The 21111-nt window shown below is 36.1% G+C and overlaps 1 protein-coding gene across 2 annotated transcripts in view; it reads right to left on the reverse strand.

Annotated features, from left to right (window-relative positions):
* Nucleotides 1-778: 778 nt before the first annotated feature.
* The window catches only part of Zfr (zinc finger RNA binding protein), a 58409-nt gene continuing 38076 nt past the window's right edge, over nucleotides 779-21111 (reverse strand). The window contains exons 14-19 of one of the 2 annotated variants that reach the window (XM_005386156.2): nucleotides 20155-20296; nucleotides 15339-15436; nucleotides 14386-14481; nucleotides 8103-8214; nucleotides 7888-7985; nucleotides 779-2306 (exon numbers count right to left, since the gene is read on the reverse strand). In XM_005386156.2, coding sequence (XP_005386213.1) covers nucleotides 2127-2306; nucleotides 7888-7985; nucleotides 8103-8214; nucleotides 14386-14481; nucleotides 15339-15436; nucleotides 20155-20296 — 726 coding nt within the window. In that variant the 3' untranslated portion in view covers nucleotides 779-2126. Of the gene's footprint in view, nucleotides 2307-7887; nucleotides 7986-8102; nucleotides 8215-14385; nucleotides 14482-15338; nucleotides 15437-20154; nucleotides 20297-21111 lie in introns of those variants that run through there. The other variant, XM_005386157.2, reaches the window with a different exon arrangement.

A 21111-nucleotide genomic window follows, 5' to 3' on the forward strand; every position in this document is an offset into this window, starting at 1 on the left:
GTGACATGGTCTAGCTATGCGGTTCAGGCTGGCCCTGAACTCTCAACAATCCTCCTGCCTCAGCCTCCTGAGTGCTGGGATTACAGGCGTACACCACCACACCAGGCTGTCACTTAAATGTTTATATGAATGAAGATGTATGATCTTTAGTCATTCTGGGCTTCAGTTTTCTCATCTGTAATATGTAGTATAGTACCTTCACTTGTTATTGTTATGAATAGATTACTTATTTTGCAGAGCTACAGATTGATCTAGGGCCTTAGACACATAAGGCAAGTGCTTGATCCTCAGCTACATCTCCAGCCTTTGTTATGAATAATTTTAAGTGGAAAAACATATGAAAAAACCTAGCACAGTGTTTGTCATCAGTGCATAATAAAGGCTAATTCCCTTCTTTCTTGCTTAGGTAAGAGAATAAAAATAAATTAAACATTTTACTGGATGACTAAAAAAACTTAAAAATTACAAAGGCTTGCCAAGATAGGACAGGACAAATTTGAGAGAAAAGCCTGAGTCTTCTGTTATACTTCCTTCCCCGCTGGTCTTTTGACCTGGCTCTCTTACAGTTGGGGATGGACACCAGTGATTCTGACCCTAAAAAGAAAATGAACCAATACAGTATTGAATTATACATTTTTCTGAAAATTATGTGCTCAGGCAGCAAGCACATGTCAGGAATAACAATGTGTAGTACCCAATAAAGTTTAATGTGGTTTTACAAAAGCATAAGACATTTCAAAGCAAAAGTAGTTTATGATATCAATTCTAACATACAATATACATTTAAGTCATATGAATTTAAAGTTTTTATTTATGTATTTCACTGTAGTGCTGTGACAACAAAATGACATCTGTGTACCAGAGCATACATACATCAACAGTAAGATGTAACTTTTCATTACACCACTGCTAAAATATTTAGCTTTTTGTAGGAGACATAAGCATGTAAGATGGCCACACCAAATAATTTTCTGGTTTTTTTTTCTTTAGATAATCTTAATTTTTAAATCAGTAATACTTTATCAACTTCACTGTTAATAGAACTGTAAATTATCTGGGTGATGGGGTGTGTGGGAGAGAATCATTCAACTGTATACTGTAATAGTTGCTAGAGTAATCGCACACACACCAATAAGGAATTGTCACCATTATTAAGGGCTAATTACTGTTATTAGTTGCACAATGATAAAGTTCTTTTGAAAGTAACAGCCCACTTATATGTGAAAAATGCCCTTTCCACTTCCACAGAAGAAAAAAAATGTTCAGAAAGTTATTTTTGGCCTTGCTATGTCAAAAAGTCAACTGTACAAAGATCTACGTGTTAAACCTAAAATTATAATTTTAGAAGTCTATTAAAAACAAAAATGTCATGCATTTTTATTATCAATTATGCAGAGGCTTTAAAACTGTTGCAAGACCATATAGTATATATTAGCTTTTATACTGCTAATGCACAACTAACAGCAAACTTGATTAGGTTAACAGAAATCTGTCTTAATTACACCTTTATATATCACACTAGAGAGACAAATGCCATAAGACCTGCAGAAACATTCTGTTCTGAGCACTCAAATGGCAGGATAACTTTTGCGTTGTAATCCTTCACATACAGAATAATAAAAGGAAAAAATTCTGCAGTCTCACGTTACAAAAAAACGTACTGCTGAAAAATATTCAGGGGCAAAGTATACTTTCTATAACACAAAGTAACTTACAACTAGTGTCAAAAAGCAAATGAAACCTCTAAATAAAAATATCAAAATACACAAAGCAACTGAAGCACAAATTCTGCATTAAATACAGTAAAGATTTAATAGACAATACACTAGTTAATAAGACATAAAAATAGGGTGAGCTAGGGCAACCAGTAAATAAAACCAAAATAATGGGGAAAAAAATCAGAATCACTGTCATTCCCCTAGTCGAAGTACAATTTTTTTGGTGTCTTTCCATTCATATAATACCTAACACTGTACATTAAGTTTTTAACATCACAGAAAAACTTGGTTCTTCCATGAAATTCTTTAAATTCTTGATAAATTTTTCAAAGTAGACATTATTATGAATGAAAAACAACCAACCAACCGGCACCTGTTTTAACACTGAAGATTTTTTACAGAAACTTTTTAAAAGTTATCATAATCTTTTTTGTCTTTTTTCCCCTCTGCCTCAAATCCATCAACACCGTCACTATCCCTTCTTCGTTTCCTGTTGTTGTGGATGTTAAAACGTTGGCTCATTTGGGGTAATGGATCCATTCCTAGAACTTTGTGTATCTGGCGGAATGCAAGGAGTCTCAATGCAAACTGCAACGAAGAGAGTGAGAATGCAGAATTAATTTAAAAACAAAAAATTAATTTGTAAGTTTACAGCCCCCATCCATATACAATTTATTTAAAAAGCATGTTCAAGTTAGGTAAGGTGGTACATGCCTGTAATCCAACTACCCAGGAGGGAAAGGCAGGAGGATCGTAAGTATGAGGCCAGCCTGGGCAATCTAGTGACACCTCAAAGGAATCAGTTTTACAAGTTTATCAGAATTGAAATTTTACACATCCTAATGTCTGTAGACTTGACTGTATGCTATATTGTTTTCTAAAACATTAAGTTAAAAACAAACATTTATTAATACATCCATTAGAAGCCGGGTGTAATGGTGCACGCCTCTAATCCTAGCACTCAGGAGGCTGAGATATGAGGCTCTCTCTGAGTTTGAGGCCAGCCTGGGCTACAAAGTGAATTCAAGGCCAGCCTGAAACCCTGTCCTCAAAAAGATGAAACAAAACAAAAAAAATTCTTAGAAGAAAACCTAACACTATCCTTAAACAATGTAAAAAATATAGAGCAAAAGAAAAAGTGTCTGTCACTGAGCCCTTTTGTTCAGATATACTTATTTTCCCAGTTTCTTAGGAAGTTCATATTCATTGTCTTTTTTTTGGTTTTTGGTTTTTCTCCGGTACCAGGAACCGAACTCACGACCTTGCGCTTGCCAGGCAGGCGCTTTGCCGCTGAGCTAAATCCCCAGCCCCTCATATTCATTGTCTTAAAGCATTCATTCCACACACACAAAAAGATAAATACTTCTGGTCAATTTTTTTTTTTTCATTTAACCATTCACTCACATGCTTACTTAACAGACACCTACCCGAACAATTTACTATGCCACAGTACAAATAATAAGCCATGTTTCTGCTTTCATGACTTCAATCATTTAGTGGAGATCAAATACATGAAAAACAAACTGAAACAAATTAATTACAAGTGACATCCAGAACACAAGCTGGATGTAGAAAAATCGGAGCTAAGTGCCTTCAAAGAGTGGGTGGGCATTTAGGGGAGAGCATATAATTGAGGAATTGTAGTTATACTAATGTGGACAGCAATAAACTAATTTTCTATTGGTTAACATCAGGCTGTTTCCAATATTTTTATTACTATGTTGTAATAGCTGCCTATTTAGATGCTTTTGTACACTTATAAGACAAGTTCTGTAGAACAAACTCTTAGCAGTGAAACTGCTGAACATAAGAAACTGGTAGATACTAACACATGGGTTCAAAAAAAAATTATAGATTAATGTATCTACTAGTAATATCTATGCTACAAGTGCTTTTCCCATTCTGGATATTCTAACGAAGACTTTTTATTTCTAACTTGTTTTTTAGTTGTGTTTGAGACAGGGTCTTGCTTATGCAGTTCAAACTGGCTTTGAACTCACTGTTTTGTCTAAGCTGACGCTGAACTCACAGTGTTCCTCCTGCATCTGCCTGAGTGCTGGGATTACACGTGTGTGCCACCATGCCTGGCCACTTTTATTTATTTATTTACTTTTAACCAATGTGCCTTACAGTTTATTTATTTATTTATTTTTTGGTTTTTTTCCGATACCGAGAATTGAACTCACAACCTCGCGCCTGCCAGGCGGCGCTGTGCCACTGAGCTAAATCCCCAGCCCCTGCCTTACAGTTTAAATAAATACGGTGTCTTCCAGAGACTCCTGGATTCAGGGATTGAGCCCCAAAATGGCAATGTTCCGCAGTGAGGCCTAGAGATGTGACTGAATCATGAGGGTTCTAACTTCGTCAGTGTCTTAATCCACAGTGAGAGCATGTGATGGTATTATGGGGAAGTGACAGAACACAAGGTGGGGTCTAGCTAAAGGAAACAGATCATGAGGGCTGGACCTTGGGGACTGTATCTGTTTCCTGCCTCCACTCCATTGCCCTCTTTTGGCCAAGCAATGAGTGGTACTCTACCATGCCCTTTTGCCACGTTCTGCCTCACCCCAGGACTAAAAGCAATGGAACCAGCTCACTATAGGCTGAAACCCTTGAAACCATGAGCAAAAATGAATCTTCTCTCCTTCAAGTTGCTTTTGTTTTTTTTTCCTCGTCAGGTATTTGGTCACAGCAATGGCATGCTGGCCAATACAGTGGGATTGAGCATATGTTAATACTCTTATTGGCTCATTTCCTTAAAGATAATATGCAAAATTTCCAATATATAATCCTTCAAAGCTTATGCTACTACTTACTTACTTTTTTATTTTGAGACAAGGTCTTGTTATGTAGTTCAAGCTGGCCTTGAACTATGTAGCCCAGGATGGCCTTGAACTTGTTAGCAATCCTCCTGCCTCCTAGCCTCCTCAGTGCAATATTGTAAGTGTGTGCCATCATGCCTGGCTGCTACTTATACCTTGCCTAAAAAGACTTTTTCTTTTTTCTTTTTTGGTTTTTGTTTTTTTTCTGGTACCGGGAATTGAACTCACGACATTGTGCTTGCAAGGCAGGCAGACTTTTTCCTATATAAAATTACACCTTTCTTAATATTTTGTTATTTTAGTGGTATTTAAGTCATACAGAATTTTTCTGCATGTATGCAAAGTCATATCTCCCTCCAGATAATCAGAAAATTAATTAAATCCCGTTTTGTTGATGAGTCAGTCTTTTTCACCAATCTGAAATACTTTTAACACAAATTGTGTTACATGCTAATGGTCTCTTCTAGGTTCTTCCATTCCAAAGACTTACCTGGCTACTTCTGTGCCCTAACTATACTATTTAAATTTTCTTTGTTTTATGGGATGTAGAGGTAGTTTTAAAAAATTAACTAATGGCTTTTTGTGCACAAACAAAAATCTACTTTCCAATAACAAATAAAAAAGGCTAAATGCAAAAATCAAAATAATGTCAGGTATTTAGCTCGGTGGTGCAGCACCTGTCTGACAAGTGTGAGGTCCTGAGTTAGATTCCCAGTACAAAAAAAAACCCAAAAAAACCCAAAATAAACTAAATAAACTTAGAAGATTAATTTACAACGACACCATGAACTTCTAAGGTATAATTTAATTTACTTCTCAATTTCTGGGGACACAACCTCTTAATGTAATTCAATACTTTACAGTCACTTGACTAAATACTCCCTAACTTTTCTCTCTACTTTAGGCTCTGCTAACTACTAGTCTGTTTTTTTTTCTTTTGTCTTTTTGAGATAGGGTCTTGCTGTGCAGTTCAGGCTGGCCTTGAGCTCACTTTGTAGCCCAGGCTAGTCTCGAACAAGTGCCGATCCTCCTGCCTCAGCCTCCCGAGTGCTGGGATTACAGGCATGCGCCATCAACGCCCGGCCTACTAGTCTGTTTTTATTGCCTACAGATTTGCCTATTTTGAATAATTTGCACAGATGAAAATCATACAATGATAACATAATATATAGTTTTTCTGTGTCTAGCTTTACTCAGCAGAAGAATTTTCAATGCTTACACTTACGATAGTATGTTATCAGTACTACAATAAATACTGATACTGGGATTACAGGTATGTGCTATCACATACAGCTAATTCTTTCTTGAGATGCTTACAAAAATGTCTGAAAAAAGAATTCTATCATATAGTTGGCGATTATTTAGCAGCAAACAAAATTTGAGGACTGATGAAAAATTATTCCTATACAGAGACACCTTAGAATTCTTAGGGCCACTAACACTCAAAAATATACTTTATAATCCACTTCCTTTTCAGAGTGGAGTTGGTGCAGAGAAGAGTTTAAAGGGTACGGTGATATAATAAAATGACAAAGGCTGTATCTGGCAGAAGCAACTTAAAAAGCATCCTTGTAGAAAAAAAATATAGAGGCATACAAGAAGAATAAAGGTGAACATTATGGAAGTAAAAGCTTTATAGTCTCAGAAAGATGAAAGAAGAGAAACAGATACTGGCGCTATAGGCCACCATGAAACAAACTGAAGTGGACACGCTAGTACAGTTGTAGAGCTTGTTCAGGTCTCTTAAGTGATACATGTGCTTAGTGGGGTGGTACACACAAATACAGCTCTATGCAAGTGTAAACATATCGTAGGTAGCCCTACACCATGTAGCTATGCTACCATCACCACAATCAAGACAATGAACCTCATCATTACTACAGACTCCCTTTAAAGTTATTTTATTCCATTTTTCTATTCCACCATCTAGGGATCACTGATCTGGTTTCCAGCTCTTTCTGAGTATTACATTAGTAGAATAATGCAGTCCTTCACTTTTTTGTTGTGAGACAGGGTCTCACTATGTAGTTCAGGCTGGTTTTGAACTCACTATGTCGTGCTGAGATTACAGGTATGTGCCACCACAACCAGCTAGCCCTTCACTTTTAACAAGGACATCTCTCAATCTTTCTTTTTGTTTTTTTGAGACAGGGTCTTATTATGTGATTTAGGCTGGCCTTGAGCTCTTAGCAAACATCCTTCCTTAGTCTCCTAAGGACATTTTTAACTACTTCATAAAACTAGACCTTTAAAACAACCTGAATTCTGCTAGTTTTAACTGCCTACTCCTAATCTAGAACTTTTATAATGAATCCTTTCTTTTCTAAAAACTTAAACCAAGCCGGGTGTGGTGGTGCACGCCTGTAATCCCAGCACTTGGGAGGCTGAGGCAGGAGGATCGTTAAGAGTTTGAGACCAGCCCTGGGCTACAAAGTGAGCTCAAGGCCAGCCTGAACTGTATAGTGAAACCCTGTCTCAAAAAGACCAAAAAAAAAAAAAAAAAAAAAAAAATTAAAAAATTAAAAAAAAAATTAAACCAAAGAAACAAAAACAAAACTGGCTTAAAACACAAGAACTGGTCATCCTTTAAGTTTGTAAGAGACCCATAATGTCCTACTACTACTAGTATCTTTCCTACAGTACACTTTATGGCATAAAATTTATGTCAATCCTGACATCTTCAAAATTATCCTTGCAAGCACAGAATAAGTCAAGATCTCAAAGTCTAACAGTTCTCATCCACCTTGGAGTGGATCACTGTTCACAGCTACTATGTCTTCTTTCCTCCTATTCTTATATTTCTGAAATTATAAACTGTTAAATATGGCAATTTTGGGTTGGTTTTTTTGTTACATTCATTCATTACTGCCACTTTTTTTTAACTTTTGCTTTTTTTTTCGTCTTTTTGAGACAGGGTTTTGCTACGCAGTTTAGGCTGGCCTTGAACTCCCAGGAATCCTCCTGCCTCCTGAGTGCTGGGATTACAGGTGTATGCCACCATGCCTGGCCTATTTGTTCTTTAATAATGTCTAAAACTACACAGCATGTCTCTTGTATAACTAGAGGATATCAGACTTTTTGTTGATGTTCATGATATAATCTAATATTACGATTTAATGAAATATTGAAAACATCATTAAATTCTTATAGTACAGCATACACTTACACACACACACACACACACCCACCTACCCATTTAAAATTCTACTAATGAAATCTAGTTTAGGTCTTTTTTCCAAAGGCTTTTTTACATTACACAGTGACTTCATCTAAATGACAGTTATAACAAAATCAAAAGCCTTAAGGGCAGTAATCCAACAAAATTTTTGGATGAGGGATTCTAGTACCTGTGCACTGGATGTAATGTCTTCACGCTGTTGGTCAGTCATTGTTGCCAAGGTATCAAAGGGATCCTTTTCACAAGGATCTAAAAGCCCAGGACTACCTATAACAATCACCATAGGGAGCAAAAAGCATAAGCTTTGTAATCCATTTTTACAAGAAGAGTTCTTATTCAACTATTCATTCAATGAAATTTTACTTTATTAAAGACAAAACTTACCTTTAAGAATAATTCCTGAAGAAATGCATTCAAAAACTCTTCTCAGGGCATCCCCTGGGCTCTGAGGACTAGAAGCACTACTAATTGCTTTCTCTACTAACAATTCCATAGCCTAAAAATAAAAACATAAAAATGTATTTTACAGTTTATAGACCAAAGGAATTATCCATTTTCCAACATTAAAATAACTACTTATAAAATGACATTAAAAGTTTGAAAAACTGGAAAAGTTACATAGAACAAATCATGAAAACAAATAAAAACACATCTATTAAAAAAATCTTAAAATAAAAATCGAGAAATGAAGCTGGGTGTAATGGATGACACCTATAATGTCAGCCCTCTGGGAGTCTGAGGCAGGAGGATCGAAAGTCTGAACCCAGGTTGGGCAATTTAGCGAGACCCTGATACACACACAAAAAAGGTGAACATTATGAATTTATCACCCTGACACACACACACAAAAGGTGAACATTATGAATTTATCACTTAGCACAAAAAAAGAGTGCTACAGTTATACCTCAGTGTGAAGGTGTGGGTTCAATCCTCAGGACTGCCCCCCAACACATAAAGAAATGAAAACATGTGGTGATGCACATTTCTAGTCCCAGCTACTCAGGAGCCTGAGGCAGTAGGACTGTTTGAGCCCACAAGTTAGATATCAACCTGGAAAAAATCCATACTGGATTGCCAATGTAAAATTGGCAATGTAAAATTTACACTTTGAAAAGTTTCTGTAATTTGTGCTACTGATGAATATATAGAGTTGGGGCTGGGGATTTAGCTCAGCAGCATAGCACCTGCCTGGTAAGCGCAAGGGCGTGAGTTCGATTCCCAGTACCGGAAAATATAGAGCAATAGATTTTTTTGTTTCTTTTTCAATTATTGCTATCCTTTTACCATCAAAAATAGATAAATTGGTGTGGTGGTGCATGCCTATAATCCTAGCATTTCAGAGGCTGAGGCAGGAGGATTGCCGCAAGTTCGAGGCCAACCTGGGCTACAGACTGAGTTCAGGGGCAACCTGACTTAAACAGTGAGACCCTGTCTCAAAAGAGTAAAAAAGGATAACTCAAACTTTCATCTGAAACACAACTGGACTTTTATTATCTCTATGGAAAATAAAATTAGTATTTTCATGGTAAACAGTATTTGAGAGACTCAAAATCTAAACCAAGGGACAAAAGACAAAAGTATAGATTTAAAAAGCAACTAGAAACTGGAGCGCTACCAGAGTTGTCTAATCATCACCACTGTCTTAATTCCGTAACACTTTCATCATCCCTCCAAAAATGCCACATTCATGAACATTTTTCTACTTGTTCTTTCCTCCACTCCTGGCAACAACTTCGCACATTTATATATTTGCCTACGCCGGACATTCCATATGCCATGTAACTATATGAAGTCTGGCTTTTATCACTTAGCACAATGCTTAAAGTTCATCATGTTGCAGCTTATGTTTAAATTTAAGTAAGTATACCAACAGCAATTTAAAACAAACTAAGTTGGAACCACAATGAAATTCTTTAAATGATATGGAAGCTGAAAAATCTGTATTTACACTAAAAAAAAGGTCACAGCTGGGTGTGGTGGCACATGCTTGTAATCCCAGCACTCGGGAGGATGAGGCAGGAGGATTGCAGTGTGACCAGCCTGGCTACAAAGTGAGCTCAAGGCCAGCCTGAATAGCATAGTGAGACCCTGTCGCAAAAAGAAAAAAAAAAAAGGAAGAGCTCATAGACTTAATGCTGCTCCTGTACAACACATTCACCCCTTGTACCTGGAAATGGGGTGGAGGGTGGGGTGTTAAACCAAACCCAAGAAAGGAAGACAAAACACAACAAAAAACCCCCTCAAATACTCAGAGATAAAAACTATGTCTATTTACTCCATGGCCACTTCTCAGAATTTCAAAAGACTAATTTTAGGCAGGGTGTGGTGGGGCACATCTGTAATCCCAGCATGTAGGAAGGCTGAGGCAAGAGATACCTGGGAGTTTAAGGCCAGTCTGAATTACATCTCCAGACCCCGCCTCAACCCCACTAGCTAATTAGTAGAAGTTTGGGTACAAGGAGACTGTAGTCTCCCCAAAATTAAGAATACATTTTTAAGAGATGGAATTTATACAAATAGTACACATTAACAGCTATGAAAAATCACAGCCAGCACCATGAGACTGAAAAACCTGAAAATGACGGATGTTCAAAATGATAACTATATCATAGTTAAAAAAAAAAATGAAAAGGATTCGGTTCATTTAGTTGAAGAATGGAGGAAGATGTTTAAGACATTTTTAGGGTGGTGGTGGTGGTACAGTTCTTGGGAATGAATTCAGAGCCTTCATTACATCTGCAGTGGTCTTTTTTTGGTCTTTCTGAGACAGGGTTTCGCTATGTGAATCAGACTGGTTTGAGAGACAAGGTCTTGTTAAAGTTACTATAAAGTTGCATGAGGTGAGCTCAAACTTTTGATCCTCCTGCCTCAGCCTCCCAGAGGGCTGAGATTACAGATGTGTGCCACCATGCCTGGTAAGGAGGTTTTACTTTTGTAATTCATTTATGCATATCACATTATTTTATTTTATATGGTGAAATACATGAACTATATTAAAATGTCATGACTTCTAGTCAAGAATGCTTACGTAGGGCTGAGAATACAGCTCAGTGGCGCAGCACCTGCCTGGCAAGTGCAAGGTCCTGAGTTGAATTCCCAGTACCACCCCCTCCCCAAAAGCTTATTTATAGCTCTTGGTGATCTGAAGATGTACTGTACATATAGGAAAATAGAAAATTTTTTTAAGGAGGTAGCTGAACACAGAGTTCCTCTTTCTAAATGAAAAGTGAACGAACTCAATACAGTCCATATATAATTTGCTAAATCTTTTACAAATTTAGAGAATGTTAGTTCTTTTGCTCTGAATTATCAGTATCCTATCATTTAAAAATTCTTCATTGGTTCTATCAGTATTTCTTTACCTCATCACCAAGGATTCAGGACAAAAAACGAATCTGAAGCCACACAATTTTCCGTGGTCAATGCGATGGTAAAGGAAAGACAGTAAAAACAAACATGGATAAACGTTTGCTCAAAGTCATTTGAATATTAAATAAAATTGAAGATAATAAAGTTCAAATTTCTTTTTTATTATTTTGTTTTATTTTATTTTTTTTGGTACTGGGAATTGAACTCAGGATCTTGCACTTGCCAGGCAGGTGCTTGTGCCACTGAGCTATATCCCTAGCCCAAAATTTCTTTTTTAAAATGTGGCTCTAGAAATTATTAGGATGATAAGCCAGATCTCAAGATCATCCATACCTAAAATATGATTAAGAAATGTTACACTGCACATGCTACTACCACTAAGCAAAAATGTAACAACTTGACTCAAACAGAGGAAAAGGCCAGTAAAAGAGTTATTTCCAAGAAACCAAGTGCTTATCTTGCTTGGCCAACCCTAAGTCCTACTGGGCTCTGCAGGCAGAAAATGGGGGTGAGGGTGGCAGCTGAGTAAACAAAAAGCCAAAAGATTTCAGCAATATCCATCTTAAGAAAGGCAGAATGAGTCATGATGTGGTCACAGAAAAAGAAATTTTCTTTTTTTTCTTTTTGTCTTTTTTGTTTTTTTTTTGAGACAGGGTTTCGCTATGCAGTTCAGGCTGGCCTTGAGCTTACTTTGTAGCCCAGGCAGGCCTAGAACTCGCAATGATCCTCCTGCCTCCCGAGTGCTGGGATTATAGGCGTGAGCCACCACGGCTTGAAAAAGAAATTTTCTTAAAAAATAAAAATCTATTCTGACTACCTTCCATCTTACCAGAGAATGGAAAAATACTAAATTTGCAACCTCGCCAGCCTTTGTGGAAATGCGGAGCAGAGGAATGGTAATCATCCATAGGTAATTAACTTCAGTAACAGAAGTTGGTTAAAATGTAGATAAAAGAAAAAATGAACAAGGTAAGATCCTCCACAGGAGTAAGCAGCAGCAGCGAAAAAATAGTATCAAAGATGGTTGTGAATTTTCAACACAAAGGCCCCAAGTTGTCTTTACATATCCAAAGCCCACTCTGGGGTGAGGATAATGAAGTTGCTTCTAAAGGGATATAATGATTAAGCTTGGGGGAAAAAAAATGGAGCTGATTTCACAAGAGCAAGACTCTAATAGCCCAGAAGGTAAAGGTTTGAAGGTAAAGGCCTGCTGAAAGACTATACACACACAATGTCACAGTCTGCTAACAAGGCTGCAATGTACCCCAATCCTATACTGCTTTTCCTTTTCTCCTTTTTTTTTTTTTTTTTTTAGACAAGGTCTCACTATGTGATTCCGGCTGGCCTTGAACTCACTTATGTAGCCCAGGCTTGCCTCAAACTCACAGGGATCCTCCTGCCTTAGCCTTCCAAATGCGGAGATTATAGATGTGTGCCACCATGCCTGGCCTATACTGCTTTTCAAAAGCAATCTCTGATATATAACTCACTGCTATAAAAAAGGAGAGGTATCAAAAAAGGTGGAATTCATCAATAGATTATTAAGTAAAATGTGCTATATATACACATTATTATTTAGATTTAGGGATTATTATTTAGACATAATAAATAATAATTTTAGGGATTCAGGGATTATTATTTAGACATAATAAAGAATGTAATACTAACATTTGTAGCAACATGGTGGAAGTGGAGGACATTATGTTAGGTGAAATAAGTCAGGCACAAATACTGCACATTCTCATAAACGGAAACTAAAAAGTTGACTTCATAGCAGAGAGTAGAACAGCTGCCAAGGTGCGGTGGAGTGCAGATGCAGTAATGGAACGTGCATGGTTAACAGGTATGGGGTGTAAGCGGACAGGTAGAATAACTTCTCATATTCTATACCACAGCCAATATTCTTTTCTTCCTTTCTGCAATATTGCACATTGAACCTAGGCACTTGTCCATGCTAGGCAAGTCCTCTACCACTGAGTTACACCTGGAGTCCTTTTTCTTTTAAGACAAGGTTAAGGTCTCCCTATGCTGTGCAGGCTAGAATTGAACTTGCAGTCCTCCTGCCTCAGCTTGCGGAACAGCTGGATTACAGGTATACACTACCATGCCCGGCAGGTATTTCTCTACTGCTGAACTCATATAACTCATTAAAAAAATGCTGAGTAGTTCAAGAACTTGCAGTTAAGAGAAAAATAATCATAAATGCCAATAATCACTCAAGTACAAATAAAGAGTGAGATAACCTATTTTGTCTATCATATAGTTCACCATAAGACTGTAAACAACCCCACTGTCCACCACGTGGTCACTATGAACGGTAGGCACTAAGGGAATATCACATAGTTAATACAGAGAATGAGGCAAACTGGAAAGCACCGCCCCTCCCCCGCCCCGCCCAGGGAATCAAACTCATGACCTTGCCCTTGCCAGGCAGGCGCTGTGCTGCTGAGCTAAATCCCCAGCCCCTGGAATGCCTTTTTAAAGGCTTTTTAAAGAGCTCCAAGATATGTTTTACTAAGAAAGATGCACATAGTAAAGAGCACAATCCGAATACTAAAAAAGAAAAAAGGGTAACACTGGCTATTGAACTCTCATTGATCCAAACTAGTACAATGAATTCCTGTATGAATTTTAAGTTTTGGCTAAAAAGGTTCAAATCAAATGGGAAATTAAGGAAAAAAGTGAAGAAAGGAAAGATACACAATGTATGTGAATGTATTTTTTCTCCTAGAAATCACACCACTGTTAATTTTAAAAATATGTCAATAGAACACTGTATAAGGGATAAACAGCTCATTTGCAAAGCAGTTAATGATTGATGTAATTTTTTTTTTCTTCTTTGAGAGAGGGACTCGCTTCTGGGCCAGGGTTACTCTGCATCCCAGGCAGGCCTGTGCATCACCATGCCTGGCTGTGCTAATATTATAAAAAAATACAGTAAACATTCTGAGGGAAAAAAGGGAAAGTACAAAAAAAAAAAATCAAGTATAATTTTTTTTCTTCTTGGAAAAATAAATTCTAAAAAATAATATCAGGGATTGGGGCTGGGGATTTAGCTCAGCAGCACAGTGCCTGCCTGGCAAGCGCGAGGTCGTGAGTTCAATTCCCAGTCCGGGGGGTGGGGAGGGGTGGGGAATCCAGGATTGTTCATGAAAGGAGAAAAAGCAACAAAACAATTCTCACCTATATTTAGTAAATGAAAATAAAATTAATAATTAAATATAAGCTTAGAGGTTAAAAACTGCAGAAATATTTCCTGAATGTTTGTTTCCAGACCATGCAGGTCCATACTACTTACCCAGCTTGGAAAGTCAGACCAAGTTGGAACTCGCTGACAGAGGTCTCGGAGAATTCGAATGATAATCACACATGACTGTAGACCATTAGCTCTGGCCTTAAGGGCAACACAAAAGGCAACTGAATTAATCTTAGAAATATTGAAAATATCCCTTGATGAAAAAAAGTTAAAATACCACTGTTCAATGGAAGCTCAGATAAAAACAAAAACAATCACATTTAAAATTGAATTCAATGAGCTGCCATTTACAGCAGTATTTTATGCCAGGGTTAGTATTTAAAAGCTGGTATTTAGGTCAAAGTAAACAGATTATACAAGAATAATATTTCTTGATCCCCTGTGAACCTTGACCTGTGTTCATTTAAAACAGTAAACTTAAAAAAATCTGCCTACATTAGAAATAAAAGAAAAGGTAAAGAGCTAAAGGTTTGTCTAGGGACTGAAAGGCTAAGGAAATCTGTTTGGTTTCCGTTCTGTGCCTTTGCATGACTGCAAAGTCACTAAACCAAACAGCTGCTTCCTTACCTTTCACTCCCTACACTTAATAACTTAGAGAAAGAGGGGGAAAAATCTTAAAACTATACACAAAGCCTTGAACACATATTCTATTATTTAAAGCAAAGTTAATCTGCAGCCTTATGGAATATAATATATATACACAAACATGTGATGTTCCTTAACAAGTCAACTTTCAATATAGCCACTGAAAATAAAAAATAAAAAAACCCAAACTACAAAACACCCCAAAAACCTAAGTTTATTGTCAAATGAATAATAACTGCAATATGCAGATCTTTATACCCAGTTTTCTATGTCAACATATTTTCCAAGATTTAATTTAAAATAGTATTATTGCTTGGGCATCTTTTGAAATGTTTAAACACAGTTAAACATGTTGTACTGAACTACTCTCTCATAAGGCTACAAGAAAAAAGTAAAATGATGTTCCGAACCTGGAACCACTTAGCGTGGCGTAGAGCAGCCAGAGCGTCAAGGCATTTTTGCCTGTCCAAGACGTCCGGTGGGTCTTTCACCATACCCGAGGTTACATCTAAAATGGATTGAATTGGCAAAATGCAGTGAGGAATGGGTGTTTGACCAGGTGAGCAAGACACTTCCTTAAAGTAGCATCAGTGTCACACGAGCCATTTGAGAGTTTGTCAGGACTTTAATGTACCCAGGAAGTTATTTTCAGTAAATTTACATAATCCAATGTGCAGGAGAAAAATTAAGTTAAAACTTTAATTTAGAAATATAGTAATAAATATTTTCTGGAAATGTAAACCCTACCCACCCATATGAAATCAAAGGGAAAGATTACTGGACACAGCGCACCAGCACAAAAAAAAGGACAAGAGGGAACACAAAAATCCACCATAATAAATGAGTATGTACAATAAACTACTGAGTTTGTTCAGTATTCTAAGTAATCATAAGTTATTCTGCAGCTAATGTAACAAAGAACTGATGATAAATATGAAATGATCAATACAATAACCAGGAAAAAAATGAAGAACCAAATACAAATATTTCTAAGAGTTAAAGCTTTTTCTTCCCTATAAGAATTTTAACTATAACGGAGTGTGAAATGCTCTTTACAGTTCAAAGTTTTCATAAAAAGTATTCCAAAGAACAACTATAGAGAAACACTGGGTAAAGCAGAAAAGGGAAATAAGGACTAGCATGGTTAAAGCATAGAAAAGATGCAGTAAGCTAAATGCTTTGATGATAAGTAGTATGTAGGGTCTTTTAAATTGGTTAAAACATAAAGGAGCTACATACAAGAACTTGTGGAGAAAATATGGACCTGAACCATGTCAGGAAGTTAGTTTTACAATAATAAAAATCATTCACAAAAGTAGTCAAAGAGATGGCTATATTTTCATCTAAATATACCTATAAAATACACATAAAAATAACAAATTTGCTAAACAAACTACTAATAAGTGAACACTAATTATTTAAATCTAGTTCACTCACAGCTTTCAGTGGTTTATATAGTATATAAAGTAACCTATTATGTGTAACAGTCCTTTGGCTAAAGAGCACCAAAATCATGAGGTACTTAGGATGTCATATGTTAATTCACTGACTACCTTACATGAATAAATATACATATATATATATGAAGAAAAAGGTGGAGAGGTCTTTTTGGTGCCCTTTACTCTTTAGAGTAGCTGTCTACCCTTTCCTTTTCCCATCTCTTTTGCAAATTAAGAAGAGGAGGGGGAAGAAAAGGAAGAAAAAAGGGGCGGGGAGGGGCGGGGGGAGGAAGAGGAAGAAAAAGGTATCTGGGCAAACTACATGAATGTACATATCTCATCATTAGGATTTAGAAACTGTAAAAGATAAAATATACCCTTATTCTAAATAGAAAAGATTTTAAAAAGTCTATCTTAAAACTAGTAAGGAATTATATCTCCTTTTTTCTCTCTCTTTTTTTCTTTTTTTTTCAGGACAGGGTGTTGCTATGTAGTTCAGGCTAGCCTTGCACTTTGTAGCCATCCTCCTGGTTCAGTCTCCCAAATGCTGGGATTACAGGCATGTGCCACCACATGGCTAGATATCCTTTTCTTAGCTCTTGCTCTTCAAATAATCACACAAATACAGATTTTCTAGAAGACCTGTGAGGAGCAAGTGTGTCATCAAAATTTCTGGTACGCTGAGGACAGATGCTGAAAAAGGGACGTGGTGCTAAGGGCCACTATATCAAGACACAAACAGTAGTAATTCCAAAACCTGTGAGACCAATTTCTGAACACAAATAACTTGGATATGAAAAAAAGTATTTTGGGATAAGGAACAGGTACACAGGAAAGCACGGTTAAGTAAAAAGTAAAAAAGAAAGCAAAGCAAAGCATTCCCACTTCCCAAAGCTTGCAGAACATGCTCAAGGACCTCTTTCCATGTCCCTTATTATTTGCTAAAGCTATAATGCAAATAAGGTATGATTTCCTTCTAAAAGTTCCTAAATATCTAATGTTAATTCATAATTGTATTTCCTCCAATATGTAAGAAAAATTTTCTTTCTGTATATAAGTATTCAGAACTTTAGAAATTTTAATTGATACAAATTTAAAGATGTCAAAGTACCTACTGCAAGTTAAAAACAAATTAGAGCTATAAGTAGGAAATTTTTATTAAATTTAGAGTGTGGATTTTTGCACCCATTTTTGTATTTCAAGTGGATTAACCCCTTAGATATATTGTGCTAAAATCATACTTATTGCCTAACACCCAGTTAAGAAAACAAAAATCAATTTATAAGAACAAAATGCAAATTCTTATCCTATGAGTGTATTTCATTAATTTTAAGGGGTTAATCACCAATTAGAAGACATGCTGTGTCCACACTATTTTATGATTAAAAGTTAATGGGAATGTTAATTTAAATTAACATGGTTATGTAAAATATATAATCCACTCAACCATTTAAAAACTAGTGTGAACACTGCTCATTTCTAGAAGAGACGAAGACAAACAGCCACACAAAGGACAATAAACGCCAGACTCTGCATCCAAAATCCCTCCTGGATCAAATGGCAGATGTGACACTGAGCTTTTGAAAACCTTGGTCAAAAATCCTTCCGATGTCTTGGCAGCAACCCCTGACAGGAATCAATCCCCTCTGCTAGAAGGCTTTGGACCGGGCCTGATAGAGCTACAGGTGGAAAAAAACACATACAATACTTGATTTGCTGCAGAGAAACACTCTGTAGCAAGGGTTAGAGCATTTTGAACATTTCACCATTAAAGTCAATTAAATGTTCACTAAGTATATAACTGTCAAACACAGTACCATAAAATAGATCCGTCATGTATTTAACAGTTATTTGGACAATTTAATAATTTTATTAAATAAATTTTTGTATTCAATACGGCCATTATACATTAAAGAGGCTACCATACTATACGCAAGTAATAAGTCTCATGATTAACAATGTTTCTTCCGGCAAAGCCTTCCTCAACCCCTGTACTAACTCCCCAAAGCAAGCTATAGGCTTTAAATGATTTTAAGACACAGAGCACTAGGAGCTGCAGTGAGAGAGAATACATACCGTTACTCTGCAGCAAGAAAGAAGCAATCTTCATAATGAAGCTAAAGACCGTTTGCTGCAGTTACGCACAGCAAGGAAAGCTCACTCTACCCTGCTTCTATTCTTTTGCATATCCAACTTCCTAGCTCAGTGTCTTGAAGCAAAATCTTTCAATTTTGGACCGACCATTTCCCTTATGATCATAGCTACAGAACTCAGAACAGTACTTCTAACTCAAGTCTGGGTCAGACAAAAATATAATTTTGTTTCCTTTAGAAGGGATAGATTATCAAATAATTTACACAAATTATTATTAACTTCACACTAATAACTTCACACTAATATAAAATTGCTTTATGCTACAGTAAGTCTAAATTAGACAAAATATACTCTGAAATAAAGACAAATGGTTATACAAGTATAACTGCATACTAAATATAGCAACATTTATAATGTATCATTTTAGATTTTAAAATTTCAAATCCTAATGGTCATATGCTACATACGACCCTCATCAGACTGACTCAGGAACTGTTTTCTCCAGCAACATCCATGGCCAGATCCTGAGTGGAAATTCAAGTTTACAATAAAAGATCCCTTACACAAACTCATTTAGTTTTAGATGCAAAGCTGAGATAAACACAAAAATCCTAAAATGGTGCATATATAAAAAGTATGTAAGACTAGATATGTCTCCCAATCATGTTTTGTGTAAAATGTTGTTTTCCTGGGTTGAGAAAAGCCCAGTGCCTTAAAAAAAATTGCTTTGCTGTAAGAAAACAAATTTAAAGGGACAGTAACTGAGAGTCTTTTTTCTTCAACCTGTGTCACAAAGAAATATTAGTGTAGACTGTAATTACATATTCAACAAAATGTATAGAAACAACATGAAAGGAAACAAAGTAAATTTTATCTGACCCATAAAACAACAGAACCAACATACTGCAGACTGATCATGCTTTTTGGCTTAAAAGCTCTTGAAGCTTTGAAAATATTACAGAACAGTCCCTAAAGCAACATTGCTGGCACCAGCAGAGTTTCATATTTTACAATTGCAAATAAAGTTTAAAAATCCTGAACTGTCTATAACTTATTAACTATATCTACATGTTTATTTTTCAGTATCTCTAGTATGATATTCAAGCCAATGCCCAAATCTGTACACATAGGGATGCTTTGTATTGATGACAGTGCTCCAAACTGAAGAGCAACCTCAGAGAACTGGAAATATTTACCTTAGGATAAGCCAAATCCATAATTACAAACCTAACAAATATTTTAAAATATTTAAGTGTTATGAACTTTAGGCCAATTTTGTTTGTGAAACTCTCTTGTCTTTTTTTTTTTTTTTTTTGAGACAAGGCAAGAACAAGAACTTCTTAATGGAAGTTAAAGTTGTGGCCCCTAGTTACTAGCAAACATTTTTTATGTATCAACTATGCCAGTAAAAATAATTTTGAAGTTTTTTTTCCCAGAAATCTGAGGTTAGCATTAAAAAAAAAAAAAATCAAGAAAACCAATCATATTATGAGTGTTTTATAAAAAAATACATCACTAAGAGGAACATTTACTTTGTGCAAATGATCTTAAAACTGGTTGCTAAGTAAGTCAAATCTATCAAATTCACATGTAATGCCAGCATGTTGCCTTCTAGGGCTTAATGCCATCTTAAAGAGTAGGTAAATGAAAAACATAGCTAATAGAAGAGTAGAATGTTTAATGGCTTTCCAACCTCCTTCCCTCATGTTCTCTTCTCGAATAATTGGAGATGTCAGGGTGATAGTGACTTGCATTTTGGGTTCCACACATGAATTCAAAATTATTGCTGCATCAGATAAAGCACATTTTATGTCATACTTCTCAGGACTTATAACCTATGCAATGAAGATAAAAGAAATTAGTTGGATTTGCTGTATTAACAGACAAAAATAGTTTCATTATGGCTTAGCTTTCACTACCTTTAAACCATTTTACAAGGACTGGATCATATACTACTTTGCTCAGAAAGCTAGTAGGATATGCCAGTATCATTAATCTCTTGCATTTCATTTTCAAAATTTTTCTGTTGAGCTTATACTATTATCTGTAGCCTATGACGTCCTTCTTAGATGATGAACTCTTCTTGCATAAAAGATACAGTCCTGATATTTATCTCTTGTATTTACAGAACGTGAAAAAAAGAAAAAACAAATATCCAGGAACCACAATTTAACCATTCCCACTGTACATTCTCTGTGAATTGAACAGATCTACATCTTATCAATAATCAGAAAGGCCTAGTCAATAACTAGAAAAAAACAAAACACTATAATTTGATAGACATGTTTCAGTTATTAGTGATTTGAAGGTGGGCAATTATTTACCTGCTTTGTGTGTTTCTGTAAAATGGGGGCAGTAATTGTACCTAATACCTTAATGTTACTGAAGAATTAATAAAAAAAATTTTTTTTTTGGTTTTGAGATAGGGTCTCACTATGTAGCCCAGATTGGCCTCAAAAAACATAGCAATCCTCCTGCCTCAGCCTTCTGAGTGCTAGGGTTACAGGCGTGACACATTACACCCAGCCACAAATTTTATTTTACTTATCTACTTATACAATAAGAACAGGTAGATTTGGGAAGAGTAATCTTTTAGGTTTGTTGAATGGTTTAGTTAGAATACAGTTACTTTCTGCTCTGTAGTTTACTA

The sequence above is a fragment of the Chinchilla lanigera genome, unplaced genomic scaffold (assembly GCF_000276665.1).
Source record: "Chinchilla lanigera isolate Chin_1 unplaced genomic scaffold, ChiLan1.0 scaffold00025, whole genome shotgun sequence".
Classification (NCBI taxonomy): Eukaryota; Metazoa; Chordata; class Mammalia; order Rodentia; family Chinchillidae; genus Chinchilla; species Chinchilla lanigera.